This window comes from Capricornis sumatraensis, chromosome 1 (genome assembly GCF_032405125.1).
Source record: "Capricornis sumatraensis isolate serow.1 chromosome 1, serow.2, whole genome shotgun sequence".
In the NCBI taxonomy this organism is placed as follows: domain Eukaryota; kingdom Metazoa; phylum Chordata; class Mammalia; order Artiodactyla; family Bovidae; genus Capricornis; species Capricornis sumatraensis.
Genome location: NC_091069.1, coordinates 91,153,402 through 91,180,239, shown reverse-complemented (window position 1 = coordinate 91,180,239; position 26,838 = coordinate 91,153,402). Strand labels below are relative to the sequence as shown.

Sequence of the window (26,838 nt, the reverse complement as noted above, 5' to 3'; positions counted from 1 at the left end):
TATGTAATAGAATACTAGAAGGTAATGAAAGTAAACAGCTATAGCCAACTGCATATAATAGAACTGATGAGTTTTATAATCACAGCTAACAAGCTGGTTATAAAGGAACATATGCATCATGATTCCACTTACATAATGTTAAAAGTAAAAAAAAATAAGTTACAGTGAGTAGAGTTTCATGTTTATGTGGTAAAGTTATAAAGAAAAGAATGGAAGTCATGAGTAGAAAGATCAGGATTATAATTAGTTTTGTAGAGGAATGAGGGTGTGAGGGAACAAGGGCAATTTCTTGCGTGCAGTGGTTTAATTCTTGACCTGAATGGTTAAGTTGTTTTCAGTTCATTAAGCTTTACATGCTTGTTTTGTTTTCTTTCTGTAAATATGTTATACTTTACATTTAGAAATGTTTTTTTTAAAAAATAAATAGCTGTTTTTTTCAATAACCCTAATTATTCTAGTGGTAACAGTTTATTTTATAAAATGTGAAAGATGGAATTATTCAGTCATATATTCATCCAACTCTCCAGATCAATTTATGAAAGTATTGTTTGTATATAATATTCTTTCTTAAAATGTTCCTATTAAAATACTTGCAAAGTACCCTGAAATTAATACTTAAATGTAAATATTTTAATGAAAATTCTTTAAAGGAGGATTCTTATTACAGAATTAATTTTTAATTTCTCTACAACATTCACGTTTTTAATATGTCCTCTATCCCCAAAAGAAATTTTTCTGCACATCATATTCTGAACAAAAAAGAAATTGAGAAGAACTCCTTCTAGAAATAGCAGCAGACTTTCTTGCTGTGATTGAAAACATATGATAACCATTACAGAGTCCTAGAAGATCTGGCTCCTGTCTCTCTAGTCCTTTCTCTGCTTTCTCTGTTTAATTTTGAGTCATTGACTCTTTAGGCCCTTAGATGCTTTACTCAATCTATTCCTGATAGATTATTTTAAATACTGATAAAAATTTCTTGTATTTATTCTTAAATATAAGCATTTGCCCCCCATTTTTCCCTCCCCCTAACCTTGATAACTACCACTTTGCATTCTGCTCTAAGTACTCTGGATATTTCATAAAAATGGAATCATACGATATGTTACCTTTGTAACATCGTCTGTCTGCTTTGAATTAGCATATTTTTGAGACTCATCCACGTAGCATGAATCAGTACTTAGTTATTTGTTATGGCTGAATAATATTCCATTGTATATATATGCCATAGTTTGTTTATCCATATAACCATTGATGGGCTTTGGGGCTGACTTTTTGACTGTTGTGAATGGTCTTACTATGAACATTAGTGTAATATATTTGAATATCAGTTTGCGCTTTTTTCCCCCCTTTGGATATATATACCTAGGAGTGGAATTGCTGGGTCTTATTGTAATTCTTTGCTTAGTTTTTTAAGGAATTGCCAAACTATTTTCCATAGCAGCTAAACTATTTAAATTTCTACTGGTAATTTGAGGATTAATAAAAGCAAATAGTAATAATTCTTTTCTTTTTGTTATAAGCCACAGGTATCAAGCTCTCATAACCCTACGTCAACAGAAGAACAGCAGCTCTATTGGGCCAAAGGGACTGGGTTTGGAACAGGTTCTACAGCTTCTGGATGGGATGTGGAGCAAGCCTTAACCAAGCAGAGGCTGGAAGAGGAGCATGTTACCTGTCTCCTGCAGGTATGTTTGTAAAGTTGATATTCTCAATGATAATAGTTCATCTTTTTTTGTGTGTCTGTGTTGATTTTTAAGTTTTATTGGCCTTATCCTCAGCTACTGAGGGTGAAAAATAAAAGTTCATTTTTTTATGAACTTTTATGAACTTTTTCATGAGTTTCAGTTCATTTATTTTAATGAAAAATAAAGTTCATTTTTAAAATGAAAAAACATTCTCCCTGCCCTCAGTACATTTAATATACTAGATAAAGATTGCTCTTTAGTGCTTGCAGCTCTAAATTCTTCTCTCTTTGCCGCTTCACTGAGAGGAAAGTGACAAAGGTGAAGTTGCCCAATAACAGGAATGTACCATATCTGCTTTCTTCTTGTCAACTTCTCATCTAAACTACTATATCTGGACTCTCTTTTTTAAAAAAAATCTATTTATACCTTTGTTTCTCACTTTGTGTTGCATTTTCTAGAATTGGGGAAGGTGAACTTGTTTATAAAGTTTTTAATGCAGAAATGAGAAAAGTAGGTTTGTAAAGATTAACTTTTGTTCCTGTATCAACTACTTGACTAAACTTAGGGTTTTGTTTTTTATTTTTCTGAGCACTAGTTAAGTCTTTGAGCATTATTTTTGCAGTTCTAGAATAAGCTTATTCTCATACAGACTTCTAAGATTCCATCACCCTCAACTATAAATTAAACCTACTCAGTAAAATAAATAAATCAGAGAAGGAAATGGCAACCCACTCCAGTACTCTTGCCTGGAAAATCCATGGACGGAGGAGCCTGGTAGGCTACTGTCCATGGGGTCGCGAAGAGTTGGACACGGCTTCACTTTCACTTTCACTTTTCACTTTCATGCATTGGAGAAGGAAATGGCAACCTACTCCAGTGTTCTTGCAAGTTGCAACTAAGCTTTTAAGTTCATGTTCTTAGGTGGATTGCTTCTATATGTCTGATCATAGCATTGTATATCACCATGAGAAACATATCCTCTTTTGAAAATGTAAAGGAAAAAAGTCTCATTTTTAATACCTGTATTATGAAGCATTGATTGAGTTTAAAATATATACTCTTCATATTCAGATTGAACATCTAACATAAAATATGGAATTTTAAATTTGTGAAGCTAAAACTCAGTTTCAAATCCAAGTATTTTTATTTTTAGGTTCTTGCAAGTTATATAAATCCTGCAAGTGGTGCTGTAAATGGAGAAGCTCAGTCATCTCACGAGAGCAGAGGACAGAACAGTAATGCCCTTCCCTCTGTACTTTTAGAGCTTCTCAGTCAGTCCTGCCTCATCCCTGCCATGTCATCTTATCTACGAAATGATTCAGGTAAATCACATTGTAACTGGTCCTTTACAGTATCTTAGTGGATGAGGACTTTTGTTCACTTATTTTATCATTGTCACTTTAAATAATAAGGTGCATTTTTTTCTTTTAATAACCTGTAACTGAAAATGATAGGGTAAAGGCTAACAGCTTCGTGACAGTACTGTGATCCAAACATGGTTAACTGAAATTCTGTGTGTTTTTAATGTTTTTCTTAAACATTAGAATTGCAGACCATAGTTTTTTGAAGAAAGGCAGACAGATAAACTATACAAGTTTGTAGATACTTGACAATGAGTATTAGTTTTTACAAGTTCAATTATGAAAGTACCTTAGGTAGATACTTTGCAGTATTCAACTGATGATCAACTGAAATTGCTTTTTTATTTCTTTGGTTGTGGAATTATCTTCCAGAAATGTATCCTTTTCTTAAGTAGAATAGAAAGTTTATGTTTTATGTAGACTCTCAGTGACATATAGGTATTGCCAAGAAAAATAAGCAGTTGGCATCTCCTCATTTTAACCAAAATGTATGTTTATTCACTTTTTTAAACTATCTGCTCTTCTTGTATTTGCTTTTATTCATATTCTTAGTCATGAAAATAGAACACACATTCAGTTAGATTATTAAGGAAGAATAGGTAAGGAAAGCAATGGGAATGACTCTTAAAGTCTGTTTTGATGCTTGGTAGCAGTTTAAATGCAATTAGATGGATGGAAAATGTACTTATATTTGAGAAGGAATTACTGCCGCTATTCTTCACCTTCAAAAAATTATTGTGCTTCCAAACACACTATTTCTGGGACTTCCCTGGCAGTCCAGTGGTTAAACCCTGCACATCCCAATGCAAAGAGTGTGAGTTCGATCCCTGGTAGGGGAACTAAGATCCTACAAAGCTCCTGGTGCAGCAAAAATTAAAAACAAACAAAAAACACACACCATTTCTCAGCCTACCTCAACTTCTTATAAAAATCTTGGTGTTATATTGAATTGGTGTTTTTAGATTGATCTGTTTGATACATTAGATTTGTCTCTTGAAAAAATAGATATTAAATGTACAATATATTTTTTGATAAAGTAAAACATTTGGCACTGAAAACACTTAAGTACTTCAGATCAGTGCCAAAATTTAATAGTAAATCATTTAGGAAAACTGAACAGAGTAAGATAAGGTTTCTCTTTGTCTCCTTCCACATTGTTAAAATATTAATCCTTTCAAACTGTATGACCTCAGAAATTTTTAATTTTGTCTTGTTCTGAGATTCAGTCTTTGTGTAACATTGGGCTTTAACCTTTATGGTTTAGAGTCAGAAGAGAAATCTGGTATTACTTTCATTGTTTAAAATAATCTATTCAAGTAGGTGCAGTTTCTGCTAAGTGTGTATTTTAATAAATAAGCTTTGATTCTGGTAAATATATGGAATTATAGTGAATTAAATACTCTGTCTTGTAACTATTTTAGAAATTTAATGTTGACTTTCCTTTGTGATTATTTTCCCAGAGTAAAGAAATTTAGATATATGCTTGAATCTGGTACTGTGTCCAGTGGTATAATTTTAATTGATAGATTTATACTTGAATGTGCTTGCAAAAATAATTTTGAAATTAGATTTTAAGATAAATATAAAATAATGAACTAAGTTAAGTATGTCATCAGATAATTGTCAGAACACCTCTTAAATTATGTTTTTAGTAATCAAAGAAAATTTTTTGGAGTTGGGATATATTCTGATCCATCAGTTCAGTTCCGTCGCTCAGTCCTGTCCGACTCTTTGCAACTCCACGGACTGCAGCACACCAGGCTTCCTTGTCCATCACCAACTCCCAGAGCTTACTCAAACTCATGTCCGTCGAGTCAGTGATGCCATACAACCATCTAATCCTCTGTTGTCCCGTTCTCCTCCCACCTTCCTGCCTTTCCCAGCATCAAGGTCTTTTCCAATGAGTCAGTTCTTTGCATCAGGTGGCCAAAGGATTGGAGGTGCAGCTTCAGCATTGATTTCCTTTAGGATGGACTGGTTGGTTCTCCTTGCAGTCCAAGGGACTCTCAAGAGTCTTCTCGAACACCACAGTTCAAAAGCATCACTTCTTCGGCACTCAGCTTTCTTTATAGTCCAAATCTCACATCCATACATGACTACTGGAAAAACCATAGCTTTGACTAGACGGACCTTTGTTGGCAAAGTAAAATCTCTGCTTTTTATATTCTGTCTAGGTTGATGATACGTTTTCTTCCAAGGAGCAAGCGTCTTTTAATTTCATGGCTGTAGTCACCATCTACAGTGATTTTGGCACCCTCCCAAAATACAGTCTGTCACTGTTTCCATTGTTGCCCCATCTATTTGCCATGAAGTGATTGGACTGGATGCCATGATCTTAGTTTTCTGAATGTTGAGTTTTAAGCCAACTTTTTCACTGTCCTCTTTCACTTTCATCAAGAGGCTCTTTAGTTCTTCACTTTCTGTCATAAGGGTGGTGTCATCTGCATATCTGAGGTTATTGATATTTCACCCTGCAATCTTGATTCCAGCTTTTGCTTCATCCAGCCCAGCATTTTGCATGATGTACTCTGCATATAAGTTCATTAAGCAGGGTGACAGTATGCAGCCTTTACGTACTCCTGTCCTGATTTGGAACCAGTCTGTTGTTCCACATCCAGTTCTAACTGTTGCTTCTTGACCTGCATACAGATTTCTCAGGAGGCAGGTCAGATGGTCTGGTATTCCCATCTCTATAAAAATTTTCCACAGTTTGTTGTGGTCCACGCAATCAAATGCTTTTGCGTAGTCAATAAAGCAGAAGTAGATGTTTTTCTGGAACTCTCTTGGTTTTTTGATGATCCAATGGATGCTTGCAATTTGATCTCTGGTTCCTCTGCCTTTTGTAAATCCAGCTTGAATATCTGGAAGTTCTTGGTTCCTGTATTAGTGAATCCTGGCTTGGAGAATTTTGAGCATTACTTTGCTAGCCTATGAGATGAGTGCAGTGGTTCGGTAGTTTGAACATTCTGATCCATAGTTTTGACAAGCAAGGTATATTATTTAAGTATGCCCATTTATAATATTCTAAATAAGAATTATTTATTTCAGGGAAATATAGCTTCACTGCTTATGTAAATTACCAATTTTGGTTAAAATATTAATTATTAAAGTGACATTTTAGTATTTGAACAAGTAAACTTCTTGGAAGTTAGTAAAATTTTTATTTTATAAAATTAGTCTAAAGTCCATTTTCCAATTTTGTCATTGGTCTGTGGAATATTATTTTTGACCATTTGGAGATTTGGGATAAGGAAGAGTATCCAATATAGAATCTTTTTTTGTCTTTCATGATATGATGACATTATATAGACTATTTTATAGCGTATCCAGGATGTTGTTTTTTAAGTGTGAGAGCAGTGCTAATAATTTTGTGTAAGGCATTATATTCAAGAAATGGCTTGCTTATGTTGCTATCATATAGTATACAAAAACACAAACCTAATGTAATAGGCTCTTTCGAGAGCCGCACTGAACTATAGTTAGCCCTTGGAGATTGCTTCCAGGACCCTCCACGAAACCCAAAACCTTTCTGCTTTATTCTGTGAATGTTTGATGTATTCTTATCAACCTTATCAGTTCACTCTGGCAGGTGACATACCACTTTTCAAATGATCTAAGATTTTTATTTTCTCTTCAAAACATAGCACTTTATGTTCCCTCTTAGCCTTTGAGATGTTGCTTTGACTACTTAATTGCTTTTTAGGAGTCCCCTTTCCCCTCCACCAAAGAAACAAAAGGGTGCTCACAACACAGCAAGTGAATGAGGGAGAGGCTAACAATGCCCAGTACCAACCTTGTGCTGGTCAACTATATGTAACATATTTAGTAACTTTTTAAAGTCGAATTTGTGCAGATTTTACCTTCAAAGAACTTAATTCAAAAAGCTGAATCTATAAAATAGTTGTTAGAAAAATTATAAAACAGTAAATTTGAAGCCACAGCTTAGTAGGTAACTGAAACAAAAAGTGATTTATATCTTTGTATTAGACTGTTTTATCTTTAGTATCGTTTTTTAAAGGAATGATAAAAGCCTCTAAACAGAGAAAGTGGTTATTTTTATGAGATTTTTTTACTAGATAGGAAGATCCTCATATGAAATATGTGTTCATTTTAGTTTCTCCTCCCCATATTCTGACTTCCTTTTGTTGTAGACATGTTATTTTGAAAATTGCTTGTAAACTATGATACACAAGGACCATTTTTCCTCTAGCTGCTGTTCACATATGCATGCTTTTGAGTAAGCCGTCAGTTACCCCACTGGCCACTAGATGGCGGTCTCGTTTCATTGCCAGAAATTGAGCTCAGTTCAGTTCAGTTCAGTCGCTCAGTCCTGTCTGTCTGTGACCCCATGGACTGCAGCACCCCAGGCTTCCCTGTCCATCATCAACTCCGGAGCTTACTCAAACTCATGTCCATTGAGTCGGTGATGCCATCCAACCATTTCATCCTCTGTCATCCCCTTCTCCTGCCTTCAGTCATTCCCAGCATCAGGGTCTTTTTCAAATGAGTCAGTTCTTTGCATCAGGTGGCTAAAGGATTGGAGTTTCAGCTTCACCATCAGTCCATCCAGTGAATATTTAGGACTGATTTCCTTTAGAATGGACCGGTTAGATCTCCTTGCAATTCAAGGGACTCTCAAGAGTCTTCTCCAACACCACAGTTCAAAAGCATCAGTTCTTCAGTGCTCTGCTTTCTTTATAGTCCAACTCACATCCTTACATGACTACTGGAAAACCAAAGCTTTGACTAGACAGACCTTTGTTGACAGAGTAATGTCTCTGCTTTTTAATATGCTGTCTAGGTTGATCATAGGTTTTCTTCCAAGGAACAAGTGTCTTTTAATTTCATGGCTGCAGTCACCATGTGCAGTGATTTTGGAGCCCCCCCGAAAATAAAGTCTGTCACTGTTTCCATTGTTTCTCCACCTGTGTGCCGTGAAGTGATGGGACCAGATGCCATGATCTTTGTTTTCTGAATGTTGAGCTTTAAGCCAACTTTTTCACTCTCCTCTTTCACTTCCATCAAGAAGCTCTTTCTGCCATAAGAGTGGTGCCATCTGCATATCTGAGGTTATTGATATTTCTCCCTGTGATCCTGATTCCAGCTTGTGCTTCATCCAGGCCAGCATTTCTCATAATGTATTTTGCATATAAGTTAAATACTTTACAGTGTGTGAAAATGAGAAATAGCAGGTGAAATGTTAGAGTCCCTCACCCTTATCTTTCTCATTCCCATTTTGGAAAATGAGATGTTCCTGTTTTTAGAAAGCAGCACCACTGATCACATTAAATCACTTGCCACTAATATAGTAGAACATAGTAGAATATAGTAGAACATTCCAGGAATGTTATCAAGTGTTACAAAATCTTTGCCTTTTTCGTGCTTGTTTCTTAATGTCATAATAGGAAGGGGCAAATGAAATCAAGAGAAGTGTATTCAGTTGCCTAAGTTTAAGTGTTTAGCCATAATATGGCAATTATTACTAAACTCACATATTTTCAAATTTTTAAAATGTTGTAAATAGATTTTATCAGTATGGAACAGAAAAATGAGTAGACCTGACATGTTAGAGGAAGGTCAGAATGAGAAGAGGCACAGACCTTTTTAAATTGGGAGGATTATAAAGTATCTGCTAATTTGGCTGGTTGTTTGGCTGAGGCATGTTATGTGCCAGTTTTAAAATTTCATCATTTTCATTTTATTGGTTTGGTAGTTCTGTAACTAGGTGTAATGGGACAAAACCCATTACAGAAGACTTTGTTATACCATCTGATTTTCCTCACACTGGATTAAAAGTTACTGTATCTTATCTTAGGTTATTTCCTCTAAAATTCAGTATTTAAATTAGTTCTATGAGAGAATAAGTTAATTTTGTTGCTATGCAAATGTGTTAAATATGACCACATTCTTTAAATCCAAAAATTATTACTAAGTTTGTTGTATTTTTTTTAGTCCAGCTTTTTTGTGACCCCATGGACTGCAGCCTGCCAGATTCCTCTGTCCATGGGATTTCCCAGGCAAGAATACTAAAAAATTACATAGGAATAAATCTACAGTTGAAACTGTAACTATTTTTAAGATATGCATGCTAGTTATGTTACTTGTAGGGATATTGATTGCATGTAGTTATGGAGATCCAATCAGTCCATTCTGAAGGAGATCAACCCTGGGATTTCTTTAGAAGGAATGATGCTAAAGCTGAAACTCCGGTACTTTGGCCACCTCATGAAGAGTTGACTCATTGGAAAAGACTTTGATGCTGGGAGGGTTTGGGGGCAGGAGAAGAAGCGGACGACAGAGGATGAGATGGCTGGATAGCATCACTGACTCGATGGATGCGAGTCTGAGTGAACTCTGGGAGTTGGTGATGGACAGGGAGGCCTGGCATGCTGTGATTCATGGGGTCACAAAGAGTCGGACATGACTGAGCAACTGAACTGAACTGAACTGGTGGATTAAGTTTTAGTATTCAGTCACTTGAAAGGGTTTTTATTTTACAGAAAAATAATTTAAGGATAACTTAATTAAATATTTGAATAATTTATTTTTTAATTCTCACATTAGTTTTTGTGTCTACTCAAATGAACATTCCATAAACAGATGTTACATTCTTAGATTGTTTTGAGGTTTTTATGCTTTAGGTGAGCCTCTCATTTTGTATTTCTGAAGTTGATCAGAGAAATAATACCAGCATAAGCTGAAAAACATCAGAAAAAAACAAGTTGTTCTTTTAGGTAGTTAGTATTTATTTTCTATGTGATCTTACTGCTTACCTACTAATGGATTAATATAAAGCATTTCTTTTGAGATTTTCAATGTAAATCCAAAGGAAGACAGTGATGTTGAAATGTTCAGCATTTATTGATGCTGAATAAAACTTCATTTTCCTATGTATTTTGCTATATATTTTTCCCATGTAGAAAAAAATTTCCCTTTCCTGTATTAGGTAGATTATTAGAAACTTAAAGTGAACATAAATGTAAAAGCAATTTGGATGAAAATGATATTCAATATGTGGTTTTAGAAAAATGTCTGCTGCGTCACTGGTTTGTGTCAGTTACTGTGTCTTGTGTGTTTTCTGATCCAGAAATAAATCTTTATTGTCCATATAGTCACTGCTGTGCCTGGAGTAAGGCACTAACCCTGGGTGCTGCCCTACCGGCCAGCCACTTGCCATGGAATGTTATAATTTTCTGGAAATATTCTTTTAAAGGTTATCCTTAAAAACAGTTTTTTTAAGCTGTCTTCTGTCTTGAATGTAAGCCATGAAAGAGGCTTGTCAGAGTGTGATAAAGATACACACAAAAACAATTACCAAGAGGTTAATTGCTATTGCGTGGGAGACCTCAGTTTGATCCCCAGGTCAGGAAGATACCCTGGAGTAGGGAATGGCAACCCATTCAGTGTTCTTGCCTGGAGAATACCATGGATAGAGGAGCCTGTCAGGCTATAGTCCGTGTGTCCCAAAGAGTCGGACCCAACTGAGTGACTTTGACTTTCTAAGTACTTTCCCAATAATCCTAACATGGTCAAGACAGATTCTTCTTTTTCTCTTCCTCTTCTTGTTTCTTTACATCTTTTGTTCTAATGATGACAGGAGTACCTGTTTTCTCAGAAAATCTCTTGGTGTAGAGGGAAACAAAAATTGTGAAACAAATCCCCAAGAAAGATATCTTTGAATAGTGAAATAGGAGTATCTTCCTATAGTGAAATAGGAAATAAATTTCTTATACTTGTGTTTGTTGCATAATTTTTCAGTCTGTGCTTCTCTTTTACTCAGTTGAAGGTGGTGGAAAATGATAGAAAATAAATGCATTTTAGTCGAACTTCAAAGAATGTTTTATCGTTTTAACAGTTGGACAGAATAATAGAAAATATAATAAAAAGGTACGTGTTAGGTCCCACCATTTGTGTGTTCTGGCTCTATATTTAGTAGCTATAAATATATTTTTTAAGTCTTCTATGTATATTTAATGGGATATGCATACCTAATTGATATATTTAACATGACTAGCAGTTTATGTCTAAAATGTATAATCACCACATATTTTAGCCTAAAATACTGAAGTTACTGAATGTTTGAGTTATTTTTTGAAGTATAGTTGATGTATAATATATAAATTACAGGTGTACAAAAGAGTGATTCACAAGTTTTAAAGGTTATAGTCCATTTATAGTTACTGTAACATTTGCTATAAATATCTGAATTTAAAAAATAATAGAGGTGTTCGTTGTCCTCCATTGCATCAGGAATGAAGTATTCTCAGATATCCTACTTTAGTCCACAAAGTGATGAATAACTTCTGTTTACACTCAGAGATAAAGAAGTGAACAAAAAAGCTGACAAACTTCCTGATTGAAGGTGTCAGATGTTTTCAGTTCTCTGGAAGGAGTGGGTCTTTTCTATTAGTTGCTGCTGCTGCTGCTAAGTCAGTCTCAGTTGTGTCTGACTCTGTGTGACCCCATAGACGGCAGCCCACCAGGCTCCCCCGTCCCTGGGATTCTCCAGGCAAGAACACTGGAGTGGGTTGCCATTTCCTTCTCCAGTGCATGAAAGTAAAAAGTGAAAGGGAAGTCGCTCAGTTGTGTCTGACTCCGCAACCCCATAGACTGAAACAATCCATGGAAAATGTCACTGAAACTTTTTGGTTTGAATTGATAGCTTCTGCCAGTAATAAGCCAAGCAGTAAGTGTTTTCCACTTTTTCTTAGAATTATTTTCAGCTTTTATACGTGCTGAATTGTGTGTTTCATGAAAAAATGACTAATCTCTATGATTATGTCTTACAGATTTCTTCTCACCAACCTTTACCCTATTCTGTTTCTTTCCAGCAATTTGAATATCATTTTCCCCCCTGAAATGTTTTTTCATATAAGAAAATGAGAATTTTATTCTTTTACCCAGTACTGGTTATTCCTTTCAAAACAGAGCGTTTCTCTAACTGAAATAATTATATAGCAGTGTCACACACCTGTATCTGTAGTTGTTGATGGTAAATTCCAAGGTATATTTCAAGCATTGCATAATTCAGCCAACAGGTTACATCTGAGGATCTGAAGGATAGTGACTTTTTGCTTGGGGGTAAGCAATGAATTGAAATATGCACTTGGCACGTGCTGAGTGAAGAAGTTGCTGTAAGCCATTTGCAGGCGTGGCATTGTGTCACAGTGTTGTGGTGCTGCTCTTCTTTGTCAGGCTAGTGACATTTAGTCCTGGAGTAATGATGGCGTGTGCTGTGTGAAAGGACACCTCAGGGTTTTCTAATGAAGCTCTGTGTGGCAAAATAGAGAATTATGGAATTCAGGATTGAAACACTTGGTGTATTTTGTACTCATCTGTATTTTATCATTAGAGACTGTTAAGTTTATTGATTCCTTTTGTTTGCTGACCACCCAGACATGTTAGTTTAAAAGTGCCTGTCTTAAAAAGAGAGCAAAAATTAGCTCTCCCTTAGTTTTTCAGATTCCCTTTCCTGGAGATATTCAGAAATAAGTCTTAAAAGGAAAACATGAATAATGTAAATCAGATACAAATAACCGTTTTTCAGGTTCTAGACATAGCATGGATTGCTGGGTGCATTAATATCCAGGTGGAATTTGATATTAAAATTAGAACACTTGTTTAAGTAACTTGTCAAGAATGTGGAAATATATAAAAGCTTCATTTTTTAAGCTGAAAATCTGTCATAAGAAATGACATAGTACTGAAATTTATTTCATGTTCTTTGTAAACCAGGCCCATAAATGTATGTCTCACTTGTCTTTACTATTCTCAATCTCATTATCCACTGCCTGTTACCTTGCTTCCACAGCTTTTGCTTCTATCCCTCCTTGATATGAAGAGACTATCTCAGCTTTCAGTAGTTTAAGATTCCTACTTGAAATCTACTTAGTTGAATAAAATAAATACCAATACATGAAAGGAAGTATCATGTTTCACTTAACTTACAAGAGCTGTCTTACTTTCTCTGTGGCTGTTTATTTCCAGATTTTAGAGTTTTAAAAATTATCTATATTCATGTTTGTCAGTTTCTTTTCCCCACTGTCTTCTGTATTGAGTTTTAGCATGTAGGCTGTCTTCAGCTTTATTCGGCTAATGGAGAAGTAGCTCCTCATTTTGTGGGATTTTTTTTGTTGTTCTTGATAACTTTGTAACCGTTCATTTAAAAAAAATCAGTGTGTCTTGGATTACTTATATTGTTGTATAATTTTATGTAAAATACTTTAATTTAGATAGTTTATTTTTAAATTGTTAGACTAATGTTTTAAAAAATTAATCAGTAGACTAAGATTTTTAAAGGAGCGTTGAGTTTACAGAAGATTGAGCGGATGGTGCATTTCCCTGCCCCTCCACTCGTAGTGTCCTGTTACTTACATCTTGTGTTAGCGTGGAGTGTATATGTGCTCAGTTGTGTCTGGCTCTTTGTGACCCCATGGACTTGTGGCCCGCCAGACTCCTTTGTCCGTGGATTTTCCCAGCAAGGATACTGGAGTGGGTCGCCATTTCCTTCTCAAGGGCATCTTCCCGACCCAGGGATTGAACCAGCGCCTCCAGCTTTGGCAGGCAGATTCTTTACCACTGAGACACCTGATAATCTATATTAGTGTTGCACATGGTACTGTTGATGAACTAACAGTGACGTATTTTTCACTGAAGTGAGTATATTAGAGTTTACTCTTCATGTTACACGGTTCTGGGTTTCGACAAATGCCTAGTATTGTGTGCATCTCCATTACAGTATCATACAGTATCATTAGTTTCACTGCCCTAAGAAATTCTGTGTGTTCTATGTATTCATTCCACCTGCTCTCTCTCTCTCCCCAGTGAAACCTCTAGTGACCACTGATCCTTTTTCTGGCTCCATAGTCTTCCGTTTTCAGAATGTCATTAGTTGGAACCATGCACTGTAAACCTGTTCAGATTGGCTTCTTTTACTAAGCAGTATGTATGCATTTAAGTTTCCTCCATGTCTTTTCTTAATTTTGTAGCTCATTTCTTTTTTTTGCAGAATAATATTCCATTGTATGGTTATACAAGTTTGTTTATCCAGTGACCTTTTAATGAACGTCTTGGCAGTTTCTAGTTTGGGGAAGTTACAAACAAAGCTGCTACAAACCTTCATGTACACGTTTTGTTACCGTTTCTGTTCCATTGATCTATTTGTCTCGAACCAGTACCGCATTCTCTTGATTATTGTAGCTTTGTAGTAGGTTTTGAAGTCTGATTCTGTCAGTCCTTCGACTTTGTTCTTCTTCAGTGTTTTCTCATTTGATAGACATTTGAGTTGTTTATACCTTTTGGCTATTGTGAATAATGCTTTAGTGAACGTAAGTGTACAAGTACTATTTTCGTTCCTCCTTTCAATTGCTTTCGGTTTTTACTTAGGAGTGGAAGTGCTGGTAATAAGTTATTTCTTTACTTTTTAAAGTTACTTTTTTACTTTTACAGCGATCTTAGTGCATATAAGATGGCAGATAACTCATGGTGGTTTTGATTTGCATTTCCCTGATGACTAATGACAGTGTGTTTATTGGCCATTTATATATAATTTTTGGAGAATGACCTGTTCAGATCCTCTGTTCCGTAAGTGAGGCCTAGGCAGAAGGAATCATCTTTCATAGAATATGGGCATGTAAAATAATATCAAATTCATTATAACTTTGCATGTCCACCTGTTTACATAAGTCTAGCCTTTTCATATCCTCACAAATATTAATGTTGTGTTTTATGCCCATCAATTACCTTTGGTTTGTGTTTTATAACTTTGGATTTTAACTTGAATTTCCTGAAAACTGTAGTGTACTATTTTATAGTATAGAGTTATAATAAGAAGTAGCATTAGGACATAAATTTAAAAAGAAGCTTTAAATATAACCAAATGTATGGCTCAGTGTTAAAGAATCTGCCTGCCAGTGCAAAAGATGCAGAAGTCGCAGGTTCAATCCCTGGGTTGGGAAGATCTCCAGGGAAGGAAATGGCAAGCCACCCTAGTATTCTTGCCTAGAAAATCTCATGGACAGAGGAGCCTAATGGGCTACACAGTCCATGAAGTCACAAAGAGTTGGACAGGACTGAGTGACTGAGCATGCGCACATGCAAATTTTATGTTTAAAGATGGAGAGTAACATTTCAAGTAAGTAAAGAAAGAATGAACAGTCATACTTTTTACCCCTGTTCTCTGCATCATTATTGGAAGGTGTGAAACAAGGGCCTACTCCTCCATAACTCTGAACAGCTCAGTTTGTCTTCACATTACCAGAACTAATTTTTAAAGCCATCCCTTTACACACCTTGCCAGACAAAGTCCAGAATTCCTGGATGAGGCCTCATCCCTCCCCAGTATACTGCTGTGGGCAGTTAGACAATTTCTCCCTCAAGCCGGTACTCCCTAATCCTCCTTCCCTGTTTGAATCTTCCATTTAGCATTCTGTGTACTAAGTAATGTCTAAAAAATTTTACTCACTTGGTCTTCTCTACCTTGAATGTAAGCTACATGAAGGCAAGGATGTTTGGTTGTATTCTTCACTGCTGTATTCCCAGCCTGTCCACCAGATTGTTCAGTAACTGCTATTGGAAAAATGTTGTTAGGTCCTTAACTCACATGATTCACAAAAGGAAATTCCACTTGGGAGGAAGCCAAAAAACCTAACAAAACAGCTTATAAAAGCTTTAGAAGCAATACATGTTCTTAGAGCATGAGATGCATGTAGTTTTAAGAAAAAAATTCATTTGATTTGTAGCTGATAAGTAAAAGCTAGCACTGTCAACTTTCTTATTTTCCTAACAAATTGATATATTGAATTTTGCTTTTGATAAACTGTGGCTATATCATTCTGTTTTACCTAAGATACAATAGTTTCCTTTCAGTTTAATTTGAAAAATATATTTCCATGTCATACTAATAAGTGTACTTACTGCCCTAATATATTATTTGGACTGTTTAATTATTTTTATCTGTGATATAACTGAGTAGTTACTTGGGCCTTCCCTGGTGATCCAGTGGTTAAGCATCTGCCTTCCAATACAGCGGACATGAGTTCAGTCTGGTTGGGGAGCTAAGATCCCACATGCCATAGGGCCACTAAGCCTGAGCACTGCAGCTAGAGATCGCCGCACCGCAGCTTCTGAGCCTGTGTTCCACAATGAAAGAAGCTCATACAGTGCAAGAGACCCAGCACAGCCAAAAACAAGTAGCAAATTGCTTAATTACATTTCTTGCTATCTCCCAACTCTGTGCCATGTCCATTTTGTTGTTGTTCCCTAAAAGTACCTGTTGTATTCTATACATTGATGCTTCCCAAACATCTACTTCAGTCCATTTACCAACCTACCAATTAATCTCAAGGTTGAAGTACAAGCTACATTGCTGTGGACTTTTATGTTGCACATGTGCTCATTTTATACTTTTCCTCTCTTCCTTCTTACAGTTCTCGACATGGCAAGACATGTGCCACTCTATCGAGCTCTGCTAGAATTGCTCCGGGCCATTGCTTCCTGTACGTGCATGGTGCCCCTATTGTTGCCTCTTTCTACAGAGAATGGTGACGAGGAAGAAGAACAGTCAGAGTGTCAAACTTCCGTTGGTACATTATTAGCCAAAATGAAGACCTGTGTTGATACCTACACCAACCGTTTAAGGTACTGTTCATTTCTTTTAACCTTGGCTTTTATGATCTTTTAAAAACTAATTTTGTTCATTTTAAGAAAAATGATATATGCTGATTAAATACACATATGCACAAGCTATAAATAACTATGAAGAAAAAGTATCCACCAAATCCTACATTCAAATATTCAGTCACAGTGGCTTATCAGACATCTCTATCTGAGATCTTATAGCTGTAGGTAGAGTTTTTATTAAATGTATAGCATTGTACCTATTATACAAATGGATGCCAGTTTCACTCAGTATTGAGATGGGAGACAGCTTCACTCTCAGTAAATACATATTGCTAATATTGTTCTTAATATTTATGATTATGCATTGTGTATAGATGCTGTATTTTACTTACCCATCTTTTCATGGACATTTGGGTTGTTTCTAATTTGTAACAACCTCTTACATCTTTTGGGATCTGTAGAAATCTCTGCAGAGTAGATTCATAGAATTAGAACTGTTGGATTTACAGATTACTACTATTTCACTTTGATACATACATTATAATTTATGCAATAATGCATTTGAGAGGAAGAGGATTTATTTGTTGGTGTTATAATAAAGTTAGTATTTTATCTTCATAGAAAATTGAAATTTTGAATGAATCTTTGGTTTAAGTTTATACTTTGCTAGAAATCAGATGATGAGTTCTCTCATCAAAAACTTTAAAAATAACCTTTTCCTGGTAACTTTTTCCATTCTCTTAGCAGAATCTGTCTAGTGGTTGTCAGTGTCACTTAAAAGAGATGGCATAAATTCTGATGTTTGCATAAAACTTCAGAATTAGGCTAGAGGAAGTTTATCCCTTTCTTAGTGGTCTTTTGAATCAGTTAATCTTCTGTTTCATCTTTGCAATATGTTTGTCTTACCTGTTCTCACTTAATTTTTTAATAACCTAAAATGTGAGAATCACAGAACATCAAATGGTGTCAGAGAATTGGTCATTGGAGGAATGTCAGCCTTCATTTCTCAGAAGAGATCAACTTCTCAGATTATCCTGAGTCTTTTAGCTTTATTGTGCTATCATTATTACTTTAGAAACTGGTGGCTCCCTGCCAGGCAATAAGAATCATAAATTAGAGAGGAGATTAAAGAAGTGCCCGTTGGAAGCAATATAAAAAGATGTAGGTTCATACTCTTTCGAGGGAAGGAGAATGTAAAGGTATATTTTCTTTGATAGTATGAGGTTTTTTTCTGTTGTAAAGAAGAAAATAATACTGTCTTTGGTCTCATTTTTCATTACAGCAAAAGTCTTCCTAACTGGTAACCTAGGCAGCTAACATAATTATACAAAAATAATGTGGCATTATCAGACTAAAGGTCTGATTTTCTTTTCTAATTGAGCTAAGTTATTGGAATGTTTACAATTAGATTGCCTTTTTTGCTACTTTATTGTATGTAAATTAATGTGTATCCTGTTCTTGAATTAATATATATACTAGTCATATAACATGCAGTATAATTTTTTTTAACTGCATAAAATGTGTTGAGTAATGATTGACTACAAAAATTTAATTGCAGAGAAGGATAACTGAATTTCATTTAACAGGAACTCTATTTTTCTACTTGGTTACCTGGAAAAAGATATTCTTCAAAATCTTTCAATAACAACAAAAAAATGACACTTCAAACTTCTAAATTCTGTACCAGCAAAACATGCATGTAAAGATCATAATGACTGTTCACAGAGATTGTTTCATTTTTCAGTTTTATCTTTACAGTAACCTTGTGCAGTTAACTTTTTAAAAGCTGTTTTACTGACAAAGAAACACTGACAGAGAGTTTTAGATAGTTTGAATATGCTTCATGAAGATCCCTCATGGTATCTGTTATTTTTTTACATATGTATAAAATACAGCCTCTGTTAGAAAAAGAAGCCAGCACAAATGTACATATTATAACATTCTTACTTTCCTTTCAAACTTTTGGCACCTTGAGAACTCATTTACCACTTCTCAGAAGGGAAAATCTGCTCTTTTCCAGCCTGTCAAAACTTAAGATACACTTCTTTTCATATTTTCATCAGTATAGAAGTCTAATAAAGTTAAGAGTATAGTCCAACTTCCGGCAAAGTTTATACCCACTGAAGTTGACCTAAATTCATTTTTAACACTGTTTCAAGATGCAGGGCTTCCCCCTCTCCCCCCCTTCTACCTGCCTTCCCAACCCCCAAGTGTATTTTAAAAAAACAACACAAAACCAGGATACTCAGAAGAGAATGGTCAAGGCAAATATGTTCTGTTTATGTATCATTTTTAGAGTATTATTTTAGTGCTTCATCAGGTTTGTAGTTACAGTTTTGAATAATGTGTAGGTGTACCACATCTCAGAACATTTTTACATTATTTTTGTCTCTTTTTCTCAGAAAGAAATAAGTGGGGAGGGTGCTGTGCCTGTGGGTGATTTTTTTTGTGAAGTCCTGCCCATGTCTGCACCTGGGGGTTCTGGGAAAAATATGTTAGGGTAAATAAAGTAGATCTATTTAGTAGAGGTACTAGTTTACTAATTATGTTCATGTATTTATTGTATTGCCTTTTTTTTTTGTCTTGTTATTTCTCATTTGTTACTCTTTGTTTTTCCTTTCCTGAAGCCAAATTTACATAAAAGGCATGCATTTTATTTTTCCTTCCAAATGAAGTTTTAACTTAGCATTCTTCGGTCATTTTAGATAAAGAAAAAATAGATTCTCTTTGTAATTTGCAGGTCTCTAGATGATAACTGTGCTTACATGTAATAATTTACATTGAAATTGTTTTCTCTATATATGTTATACTTACAGTTTTTATATTTTGTGGATGAAGGGGATTAAATTTTTTTGCCCAAGTCCAAAGTTTACTTTCACAGGTTGGAATAACCTAATTAAGATGATTCTATCTTGAGGACAGTACATAAACTCAGCTAATGTTGATCTTAAAACTTAAAAGAATGATGGAGATGATGTAGGTTTGCTGGCTGTCGTGCCTCAAGCCTGAAACTTTCTTTAAGAGGAGATAGGAGAATATTATTAAGACATTAAAAAGGCAGATCATTTATCTTTCTTTTATCAAATTTGTGTCTTACAAACTTGTAGTTATATTCAGATAGGGGAGATCTGGCTTAGTCACAAGAGCATGACTGATTTTGTTCCTTCAATAGATGTTTATTGAATGTTCATCAAAGCATAACAAGAAAATTAGGCGTTTTTCCAAGGGGCTGACAAATAATGTGGGAAACAATAATTAGACAGTTTTAATCACAAGTACATGATATATGGAAAATTTAACACATTATTGAAGCATCAAGTCAGTTTTGGAAACCCAAAGAGTATGTAAGAATTGGCTAAATAAGAGGTGCAGGGGGCTGGTATACCAGACTGTGTGAGGAATGTTAGCAGAGAAATTCAGGAAGATGTAAAGAATGAAGAAGTTTGGTGTGCCTGGGTGTCCTTTGGGTGGGAGGTGGGGATAGGAAATGAGGCTGGAGAGGAGAATGGGGGCTTGAAGAACTTCATAGTTGTGCTGTGTTGTGCGTAATCGCTCAGCTGTGTCTGTCTGTTTACAGCTCCATGGACTGTAACCCACCAGGCTCCTCTGTCCTTGGGCATTCTCCCAGGCATGAGTATTGGAGTGGGCTGCCATGCCCTCTTCCAGGGGATCCTCCCAACCCAGGGATCAAACCCAGATCTCCCTCATTGCAGGTGGATTCGTTACCGACTTAACCATGAGGGAAACCCAACTTCATAGGTACCTGTTTTTAGATGTGATGAGCCCTTGAAAGGATTTCAGTGGAGATCGATTCAGATTTGCATTATAAAAAAAGACCGTCTTGCAGTATAGCAGAATGGTGGGGTGGGAGTTAGAAGAAGACTGAAGTGCCATAGAAGAGATTTTCTTCCTTTCTGTCTTGACAGTTGGGCTGTGTGTGTCCTCTCCCATCCTGCCGTTCTGGGACTGAGGATTTGAGTCCATTAGGATTCTTGCTCTGATACTGTGGACTTTATAAAGACAGTTAGTTCCTGGGTAGAAATACTTTCTATGATTCAGACGTTTGACTTTATAAAAGCAATAATGTAAGTCAGACTTTAAATTCATTATTAACTACGTTATTCTGCCTATGTGTTATTATCAGTGACTGCAAATTTATCCCTAGGGATCTCCTTCAAAAAGTGCAAGTGCTATAGGATAAATGGTTTCCTTTGTTAGTATATAAGAATCTGAAGTCTGTAATCCTATGCAGAAATTTCCCAGTACTAGTCCTACTGGATTGTTTTACTGAAGACAGAAAACGATCATCTGTTGGCTTGAAAGAGACTAAGAATCATTAGCAGAGATTCTAAACTCTTTGTCTTTTTTTCCAATTATGGGCCGTGCTGCATCTTTGCTCCTGCACAGGCTTTTTCTCTAGGTGTGGTGAATGGGGCCTACTCTCTAGCTGTGGTGTGCAGGCTTCTCAATGTGGTAGTTTTTCTCGTTACTGAGCGTGGGGTCTAGGGCGTGCAGCCTTCAGTAGTTGTGGCACGTGGGCTCCATAGTTGCAGCTTCTTTCCTTAAAGCTGTCATCGACCTAAAGTTGTGTGTATGGAGAGAACTTATATGACAGTAAGCAGGCCTTAGATTTAATTTTTCTGGAGCCTTTTATCTGTATTATTTTAGAACTTACTTAAATATAAAAAGAGTGTCATGTAATAATGGGATTTTTCTTAATCTGATCAAATAAACCAAACCATTTTCATGGTTGAAAATTGAAGGAAATTTTTCTTGGTAGAAATTCTTGTCAGAGCTTCAACATTATGAGGAAGAACTTTCAAATCTTGTACCACCTGTGCTTTTGGTAGAGTCTTTCTTTAGATCAGGTAACTTAATTAAACCAAACATTTATTTAAAGAGGAAATTTCAAATTACTAACATAGCAGAAGAACCAGTATCAACTGCCAAAAGCAAGTCAGTATCATTTGTCATCATTTGGCAAATGATAACTGTTAAAGTCAGTGCACTGAATTCTTAAAAAGTTAGTGTCTGACTCCATTGTCTGGCCCGTTTTCTGTTCTCAGAAAGAAGATTTAGCAAATAAGTAGTTACCAAAGGCTTACTGAGACTTTTCTTTTCATTGGTAAAAGACTCTCGTTTTCTTACTCTTGATTCAGTTGACTAATACCGGGTCTAATTGCCACTTAATGTTTTCTCATGCTTTGGGAAACTCTATTAATAGGATATATCTTCCAGTCCTCTAAAAGTAATGGCATTTTGCAAATAAAAACTAACAAAATTTAAAAGGAATGGGACCCTGTCCATTCATGGTCTTAGTCTTCTGCCTTTTGCATGCTAAGTCACTTTAGTTGTGTCCAACTTTTTGCGACCCTATGGACTGTACCCTACCAGGCTCCCTGTCCTTGAGATTCTCCAGGCAAGAATACTGTAGTGAGTTTCCATGCCCTCCTCCAGGGGATTTTCCCAACCCAGGGATCAAACTCTCGTCTCTTATGTCTCCTGCATTGGCAGGCAGGTTCTTTACCACTAACACCGCCTGGGAAGCCCTCTTCTGCCTTTTATCTGTATTTAATTGGGAGAAACTAAAGTTAGCAGTTTAGTTAACTGCTGGACGTGAAACTGGCTATGGAACAACAGACTGGTTCCAAATAGGAAAAGGAGTACGTCAAGGCTGTATATTGTCACCCTGCTTATTTAACTTCTATGCAGAGTACATCATGAGAAACACTGGGCTGGAAGAAGCACAAGCTGGAATCAAGATTGCTGGGAGAAATATCAATAACCTCAGATATGCAGATGATAACCACCCTTATGGCAGAAAGTGAAGAGGAACTAAAAAGCCTCTTGATGAAAGTGAAAGAGGAGAGTGAAAAAGTTGGCTTAAAGCTCAACATTCAGAAAACGAAGATCATGGCATCTGGTCCCATCACGTCATGGGAAATAGATGGGGAAACAGTGGAAACAGTGTCAGACTTTTTTAGGGGGGGCTCCAAAATCACTGCAGATGGTGACTGTAGCCATGAAATTAAAAGACGCTTACTCCTTGGAAGGAAAGTTATGACCAACCTAGATAGCATATTCAAAAGCAGACATTACTTTGCCAACAAAGGTCTGTGTAGTCAAGGCTGTGGTTTTTCCAGTGGTCGTGTTTGGAAGTGAGAGTTGGACTGTGAAGAAGGCTGAGCGCTGAAGAATTGATGCTTTTGAACTGTGGGGTTGGAGAGGACTCTTGAGAGTCCCTGGGACTGCAAGGAAATCCAGCCAGTCCTTTCTGAAGGAGATCAGCCCTGGGATTCTTTGGAAGGAATGATGCTAAAGCTGAAACTCGAATACTTTGGCCACATCATGAGACGAGTTGACTCATTGGAAAAGACTGTGATGCTGGGAGGGATTGGGGGCAGGAGGAAAAGGGGACAACAGAGGCTGAGATGGCTGGGTGGCATCACTGACTCGATGGACGTGAGTTTGAGTGAACCTCGAGAGTTGGTGATGGACAGGGAGGCCTGGCATGCTACAATTCATGGGGTTGCAAAGAGTCAGACACGACTGAGTGACTGAACTGAGCTGAACTGAAAGTTAGCAGAAGCCAAGCTAGCCGAGCTTTTGTTTTATATGTGACCTCCATTTAAAGTGGTATTTTGGTTCTCATCCTCACCTTAAGATTTTCACAAAGAATAGCTGTTCTTAACTTAACATGCTTCTCTTTTTATTTTTCACTTTCCTACTCACTAAGATACCCAGTGTCCTCCTCTGGCTGTCTGTGTAGTGAAACATTTTATAACTACATCTGTTGTGATGTTCCAGGATTTTGTTCTTTTTCCTCAAGGCAGACTTCTTATTTCAGAATACCCTCCTGGGTTATTAAAATTTATATAAAGAAGCAAATGATCCTTTAGTCTTTCACAGGGGCACTTGTACTTTAATAAAGAATAACTCAGGTAATGCTTGAGTGAAGGAATATAGTGGAGATATATTAGTTGGGTTGCCTTCTTTCAAGTGGTCTGCTGAGGAGTAGACTGGGTAGAACCAATACTGCATTACAACCATATTAACAAACCATTTATGCATCCAAAGGCTTCAGGAAGAATGATTGCTTAGAGGAGAAACGGAGCTGGCGCAGTGGAACAACACCATGCAACTGAATGCCTTTTAAAGCTGTTAGTTCTGTAATTAGGAGTTTCTGCTGTCACATGTAATAACATATGAGATAATTATATATGCATGTAATATGCACACAAATACATGTATCTGAAAAGTGCCTTCTGACTTTTAATATTTGAAATAATAGACTATAAGATATGTTTCAGACTTTCTCGATTATAATTACACCTTAATAATAAAATTATCTCTTGTGGGTGAGGATTAGTTTAGTGACTGATAATTATAGTACTCTGATGAGGTTGTTGTAAAGAAGAGCTCTGTTCAAGGAATAATTGTACTTCTAGTTTATTATGTTCATCTTTCCTGGCAAGATTAACCCATTGACATGGTGAAGTGGCAACTAGGAGTAATTTATTGTGATTTAGTCTGTCTTTTAAAAAGTTGTTAAATATTTACTATACAAATTCCTTCAAGAACTTTCTAAAGATGACAATATTTTAATATTCTTTTATTCACAAGTCTATAGTTTTACTGTCTACACCTCTCCTAATAAGTCCTCTCAAGATTCACAATTTGCAGTAACTATAAAAAGTTAATAGTTAACATAAATAAACTGATTGACATTGCTGTTGCCTGATTATATTAATAAGCATTTATATTAAGACAAATCAGAAATAACAGACAGTCCATAGAATTCTCCAGGCCAGAACACTGGAGTATGTAGCCTTTCCCTTCTCCAGGGGATCTTCACAGACCAGGGATTGAACCCAGGTCTCCCGTGCGGCAGGTAGATTCCTTACCAGCTGAGCCATAAGGGAAGCCCAGGGCCTATTCCTTCTCTAGCGGAACTTCCCGACCCAGGAGTCGAACTGGGGTCTCCTGCATTGTAGGCAGAATCTTTACCAACTGAGCTATCATGGAAGCCCTTAAATACCCATGGAATTCTCCAGGCCAGAATACTGGAGTGCGTGACCGTCCCCATCTCCAAAGGATCTTCCCAACCCTTGGATCAAACCCAGATTTCATTGCAGGTGGATTCTTTACCAGCTGCACCACAAGGGAAACACAACATTCCTTTAGAAAACACTAAAGACTAGGCAAAGTGTATTACTTCAATATAGATATGTTTTACATTCAGCAATTTGCATCTTTTGTCTAAAACAGACAAGATTTAGATAGTTAATTATAAGGATCTTTTCAGCAATTCATTTTTTCTGAATATATAATAACATGTTTTGTACACCTGTTTTAGACAGTTTTGAAAACAACTGTTCTATAAGCGTAAATGTAATTTTCTACTTTGGCCGTTTTCTAACATCATCTCTTATTTAAAATTTAAACAAATTGGAACTTTGCAGGATGCCATCATAAGGAAATTTTGCACTTTTTTCATATTCAATTGAAATTTTTTATAATAATTTGAACAAAAATGGGGAAGTGGTTGACTTAAATATTGGTTATAATTAATTTCATTTGCCTCAATAACATTAAGTAGTTTTCAGTTCAGTTGCTCAGTCAAGTCTGACCCTTTGTGGCCCCATGGACTGCAGCACGCCAGGCTTCCCTGTCCATCACCAACTCCCAGAGCTTGCTCAAACTCATGTCCATTGAGTCAGTGATGCCATCCAACCATCTTATGCCCTGTCATCCCCTTCTCTTCCTGCCTTCAATCTTTTCAAGCATCAGGGTCTTTTCCAGTGAGTCATTTCTTCCCATTAGGTGGCCAGAGTATTGAAGTTTTAGCTTCAGCATCAGCCCTTCCAGTGAATATTCAGGGCTGATTTCCATTGGGATTGACTGGTGGATCTCCCTGAGGGTCAAGGATTCTCAAGAGTGTTCTCCAATACCGCAGTACAAAAGCGTCAGTTCTTTGGCACTCAGCTTTCTTTATAGTCCAGCTCTGACATCCATACATGACTACTGGAAAAACCATAGCTTTGACTAAACTGACCTTTGTTGACAAGGTAATGTCTCTGCTTTTTAATACTCTATCTAGGTTGATCATAGCTTTTCTTCCAAGGAGCAAGTGGCTTAATTTCGTGGCTGCAGTCACCATCTCCAGTGATTTTGGAGCCCAAAAAAGTAAACTGCCGCTGTTTCCATTGTTTCCCCATCTGTTTGCCATGAAGTGAGGGGACTGGATGCCATGGTCTTAGTTTCCTGAATGCTGAGTTTTAATCCAACGTTTTCAGTCTCCTCTTTCATTTTCATCAAGAGACTCTAGTTCTTCTTTGCTTTCTTCCACAAGGGTGGTGTCATCTGCATATCTGAGGTTATTGATATTTCTCCCTGCGTCTTGATTCCAGCTTGTGCTTCATCCAGGCTGGCTTTTCTCATGATGTATTCTGCATATAAGTTAAATAAGCAGGGTGACAATATGTAGCCTTAACATGCTCCTTTCTTGATTTGAAACCAGTCTGTTGTTCCATGTCCAGTTCTAACTGTTACTTCTTGAACTGCATCCAGATTTCTCAGGAGGTGGGTCAGGTGGTCTGGTATTCCGTCTCTTTCAGAATTTTCCACAGTTTGCTGTGATCCACACAGTCAAAGGCTTTGGCATAGTCAATAAGGCAGAAGTAGATGTTTTTCTGGAACTCTCTTGCTTTCTTGATGATCCAGTGGATGTTGGCAATTTGATCTTTGGTTCCTCTGCCTTTTCTAAATCCAGCTTGAATATCTGAAAGTTCACAGTTCATATACTGTTGAAGCCTGGCTTGTAGAATTTTGAGCATTACTTTGCTAGCGTATTAGGTAAGTGCAATTGTGCAGTAGTTTGAGCATTCTTGGTATTGCCTTTTTGGGGGATTGGAATGAAAACTAACCTTTTCCAATCCTGTGGCCACTGCTAAATTTTTCAAACTTGCTGGCATATTGAGTGCAGCACTTTCACAGCATCATCTTTTAGGATTTGAAATAGATAAACTGGAATTCCATCACCTCTACTAGCTTTGTTCGTAGTGATGCTTCCTAAGGCCCATTTGACTTTGCATTCTTGCATGTCTGGCTCTAGGTGGGTGATCACACCATCATGGTTATCTGGTTCATGAAGATCTTTCATGTATAGT

General features: G+C 36.5%; 1 protein-coding gene across 2 annotated transcripts in view; it reads left to right on the top strand.

Moving 5' to 3' along the window:
• The window catches only part of BIRC6 (baculoviral IAP repeat containing 6), a 209,743-nt gene that overhangs the window by 149,995 nt on the left and 32,910 nt on the right, over positions 1–26,838 (top strand). For both annotated transcript variants that reach the window (XM_068979018.1, XM_068979011.1), the window contains exons 64-66: positions 1,524–1,688; positions 2,842–3,010; positions 16,477–16,687. In XM_068979018.1, the coding sequence (XP_068835119.1) occupies positions 1,524–1,688; positions 2,842–3,010; positions 16,477–16,687 (545 nt within the window). The remainder of the gene's footprint in view (positions 1–1,523; positions 1,689–2,841; positions 3,011–16,476; positions 16,688–26,838) is intronic.